General features: G+C 41.4%; 1 protein-coding gene across 1 annotated transcript; it reads right to left on the bottom strand.

Annotated features, from left to right (window-relative positions):
- Window positions 1–1,866: 1,866 nt before the first annotated feature.
- LOC137137052 (tryptase gamma-like) lies at window positions 1,867–3,617 on the bottom strand. Its single transcript, XM_067522936.1, has 4 exons — window positions 3,252–3,617; window positions 2,913–3,166; window positions 2,672–2,766; window positions 1,867–2,517 (listed from the first exon to the last, which is right to left on the bottom strand). The coding sequence occupies exons 1-4, from the start codon at window positions 3,341–3,343 to the stop codon at window positions 2,353–2,355; spliced, it is 606 nt and encodes a 201-aa protein (XP_067379037.1). The 5' UTR covers window positions 3,344–3,617; the 3' UTR covers window positions 1,867–2,352.
- Between the last annotated feature and the right edge of the window lie 1,059 nt (window positions 3,618–4,676).

Raw genomic sequence — 4,676 nt, 5'->3', positions numbered from 1 at the left:
CTCCAGTTTTCAGCAGGTTTCTCTTCATCTCTGTTTGACCTCTGTAACGACTGTAGTGTTGTCCTGGCTGATCAGAGCCGTTCTGATACACATGTATCGTCCAGTCTTCACTGTTCTTCCACTCCACTTTGGCGTCTACAGGCAGCAACAATCAGAAGAACCCGGAGAACCAGAAGAACTTTGGCCCAGGATGGAAATCATTCTGTGGAGAACATGAAGCACAAAATGACCTCTGACCTCTGACTTCTGATCTGTATCTACAGCACTGACCACTAACCTGTCAGTGACCTTTGACCTGCAGCTGAATGTCTGTCACTCTGTAGAAATCTGAACCCTCTGACAGAGCAGGTGTAGGTTCCACTGTCAGACAGTTGCAGTTCTGTCAGACTCAGACTGCACACATTTCATTTGTCCTGATGCAAAACTCTTGGCTTTTAGATAAAACATCATGACTGCAGCTGTTGTGCAGGTCAAAAGGTTCAGCTAATACAACATTATGTCCAGTGTCTGTATCTATGCTTAGTCAACCTAGTTACTGCAGTTTCTATGATCATTAACTCGTTACAGGCTCTTTGTCGACCTGCAGCTCAGCACAATTAATCTTCCATTCAAAATGTTGCCATCAAAAACTTCTGATTTCAAAAAGTATTTACCACAACACTGACATTTGTCTTTGTAAAGTAAAAAATGCACTTTGTTTTATTTTTAAAAAAAAATCCATTTAGTATTTGTGAAATTCATCTAACTGATCAATCTTTAGTTGCACTTGTTTTGGTTCCCAGGGAAACTAGATTGCTGCACATCGCCCTTCATGTACGTCCTGAGTTTCTGTAGCCCCTCCCCCTTTCCCTCTCAGTGCTGCTACGCACAACTTAGAGTAGGTTATGTGGAGAAACGCTGATAGTATTTTTCTTTATGTTGCTTATCTGTGTACTTGGTTTTAATATCACTACGTTATTGATCTTTTTTGTGGAGTTTTGACCATTAATGTAAGTTTAATGGACATTTTTATTTTACTTTGAAGTCTGTTTGGTGCCACTTGCAGTACGGCCAGACGTCGTGTCCTGTGTGATTATTGTAACTCTGTGGAGATTTGAGCTGCATTTCTCAGTGCAAACTTTATTTTTTGTAAATGTAGGGGTCAGATGTGCAGTGATTGTTTGATTGTCGTCTGCAAGAGCAAATTATTTGTGGGAAAAGAGTCTTCAGCATTAATTCTCTATGTCCAATCCACACCTGTTACATCTTCCAAGAAAACTCTGTCCCTCAGACCTCACTGACTGCAAATCCTAACAACATGTGACTTTAGAACCCTCTGTTATTTCCTTTAGTTCAGCATTAACCAGCTTTAAGACTAGCAGTTTTAGTTCTACCATTATTTGTAGGATTATTACTGGCAGGGTGAAACCTGGAAGCTGTTGAAGAAGAATCTGTACAGTGGCTCAGCTCTCTCCTGTTCAGAGTTTAGGTTCAGTTGGAACAACCAAGGAGGAGGAAACAAACATGATGAACAACAGTGGTGACCCAGTGAACTCTTCAAGTGACAATGAAATACTGGGAATCAGTGGGTGTTTCTACTCTGAGTCACTCACAGTGTCGAGCTCTGTAGCAGCAAAGCAATGGCTCATTCTAACACAAGCTGCATTAAATGCTATGTGTTCATTATTGAGGTCATAGTGGTGGTGGAGTTACACTGCAGTGATTATATTAAGAAGTGGCTTTAATTGTTGTCCCCCTAGTCAAAATAAATGAATCAGTAACATGATTTATACCATGTTTTTAAAGTAGAAGTTTATTCAATGGTTATTCTGTGAACGTCCAAAGTGTAAATTTTTGGTTAAATAAAAGTCACAAACAGCTCAGAGATGCAGGTGCCTTTATTAAAATCATCATGTGAATCAAATCATCAACAATGTTCAGAGAAGAAATGACTGAACAGGAAACTTCTATTCTTGTGGGATCATTGTGTGACTCCTCTCCTGCACAGCTGTTAGTCACTGCTGCATAATCAGAGCTAAACTACTGGTGGATGAAAGAAGACTCTGCTCTATCCAAGGTGAACAGCAGCTCACACTGCAGTGGAGAACATGAACATCTGCTGCAGGAACCCTGGATGTCTGATTGAACAACTTCACTACTCTACACACTCTGCTATGTGGATTATTAGAGGAGCTTTAAGATCAGACTGTGTCTAAAATAATTAATTCTTTATAGACATTTGTGTCAGACACATGGTCAGTACAAAATTTCTGGCCATATCATATAGAACTGTACATTAACAGACTTCTCTTGTACAACAACAATGGAGGTAAAAGCTGCTGTTGCTGGAAGCCGAATGATAGAATCCTTCATCTACACTGCTGTGTTGAAGACCCGGTCGACCAACGAACCTCTTGACACAAGAGACTTCTCTTGTACTGCTTGTGGACCATTGGTGAGTTTGTTGTCAGCTGCTAAGAATCCTGCCAGGAACCAAGAACCATCCTGATAACACATCAACGGACCTCCAGAAAACTCCTGAAGAAAAATGAAAATGTTCAAGACCAGTATGGTCATTCTGACCCTGACCTCTGACCCTTTAAAGGACCAACAGACACTTTGATAAAATACAAACATACACCAACACACTGTGTGTAGGAACAATAATAAAAATACTAATCTGATTATTCACCTGCTCCAGTGTCAAAGCTTCAGTACAAATTCTGTCACTCGATGTGTCCTCACAGTCCACCACAGAGGTCTGGAATTCCTGCAGAACTTGTTCCTCTAAAGTTGGGAGAATCAGAAAATGGTGACAAGTGGCATCAGAAGCAGGTTGTAATTATCTCTCTAACTTTACTATGTTTGATGGAAAGAGGTGAAATGATGCAGACAGTTAACATTACTGTGTCAGACTAGTGTCAGGGACTCACCCCCTCCTGCCCCGGAGCCCCAGCCTGCAACCCAGCACGTGGAGCCCACACTGAAGTCTCGTCCGGTGTCCACACAGATGGGCAGGATGGAGTCGGACAGGGGGGCGGGGGTCTCCAGATGCAGCGCTGCTGCATTAGGCCCAGTGTGGTTCCTTAGAGTGATGTCTGTCACATTCAGTTTCACCTCAAAGGGGTTGAAGCCGTTCTGTTTCTGACGACCCAGGACCACGGTCCAATCAGATGCTGTGGCTGAACTGAGGGAGATAACATGAGCTAAATTAGGACTGAGGAGAACTCAACACTTTAAAACATGTGAGAACATGACTCCAGGTGTCTCACCTTGAGAAACAGTCGGCACTGCTCAGCACAAAGTCCTCGTTCACCAGAGTCCCACCACACACATGACGTCCATCCTTCTGTAGACTCGCCATCCACGGCCACTTACCATCCTTAAGGCCTAGTCCCAGAAGACGATTACTCAGTGGGACCTGGCCACAGACATCAGCTGGAGACACATTTGAGCTTTAGAGACTTGATAACTTCAACTGTTTAGTTAAACCCACATAGATTAATTTTAGATGATGGTGGAGATCCCACAGTTTCCAAAGAGACCAAAATAATGTCCAAGACTCCTGTGATTTTTCACTTTGAAATTCTTAAAGGTTTTTGTGTGATGAGGTGCAACAAGTTGAAAACAGTGAGAATGACTGATTTGATCCAAGTGTTGAAATGGGTCAGAGCCCTCACAGAGCCTGGACATGACAGGAAGTCAAGTTTGAAGCAGATCATCAACCATGTTCAGAGAAGAAATGAACCTACAAGCTCTTAGTGATGATTTAGTGATTTTCTTATGAAATGTTTTGACATTTTGTTCTAATTCAATACATCAGTTGTTGGAATTGTCTGAATCCATTTGTGGAAATACTGCAGCTGATTTGCTCCAAAGGTTTGACACAAACCTCTGACAATCTGAAACATTTCTATCCAACAACAGTGTGAAGATCATCTTTAACTAAATCAGACAGGAGCAAACTGGGACTTACCATCCAGCTGTGAGAGACTCTCTGAAACACAGAACACAAAGAAACTGTTGAGGCTTTTCTGATACTTCTTGTACAACATTTGGACATGTGGTGGAAACAGGAGAGGATTGATTTTTATCATCTCTAACATTTGTTACTAAACTCATTCAAGCACATTTTACAGAAAAGTTAAAAGAAAAAAGGTTAATAAACCCAAATTCAGTTGTTACCGCTGAAACAAAAAAAAATAAATAAAAAATTCACTTTAATCATAAACAATGTGTTTTTTTTTCAAGCTGGATTCAAATCAACACCAGATAATATTTCCTGTCAAGCTGCATCGTTACTAAAAACATATTTTAGATTATTTTAAACACTATTCATTAGGAGCAAGTTGGGCGGCTGTAGCTCAGTTAGTAAAGTAATCGTCCACGGACCACAGGGTCAGTGGTTCTATCTCTGGTTTCGTCTATATGTCAAAGTGTCTCTGGCAAGACACTGAACCCCTAACAGCCCCTTCCCCTCCCCAGCTGTGCAGTGCTGGTCCAAGCCTGATAGAAATTGGGGAGGTTGTGTCAGGAAGGGCATCCGGCGTAAAAACTACCAAATCAACATGCGGACATTGATCCGGTGTGGCGACACTGAACTCACAGGATAAAAATTCATTCAAAACATCCAACTTCTTGTGGAAATATTGGAGTCTCCTGCTTATCAATAGTGTCTCTTTGACTAAAAAATATAC

The sequence above is a fragment of the Channa argus genome, chromosome 12 (assembly GCF_033026475.1).
Source record: "Channa argus isolate prfri chromosome 12, Channa argus male v1.0, whole genome shotgun sequence".
Lineage (NCBI taxonomy): Eukaryota > Metazoa > Chordata > Actinopteri > Anabantiformes > Channidae > Channa > Channa argus.
This window is presented reverse-complemented; position numbering and strand designations above follow the sequence as displayed.

What these genes read in the sequence shown, in the direction of transcription:
- LOC137137052 (XM_067522936.1), bottom strand. Translation starts at nt 3,343, where the DNA reads ATGGCGAGTCTACAGAAGGATGGACGTCATGTGTGTGGTGGGACTCTG. An exon ending in AGTGCCGACTGTTTCTCAAG is followed by an intron (nt 3,167 to 3,251) that starts GTGAGACACCTG and finishes TATCTCCCTCAG; the next exon opens with TTCAGCCACAGCATCTGATT. An exon ending in GGGCTCCGGGGCAGGAGGGG is followed by an intron (nt 2,767 to 2,912) that starts GTGAGTCCCTGA and finishes TCCCAACTTTAG; the next exon opens with AGGAACAAGTTCTGCAGGAA.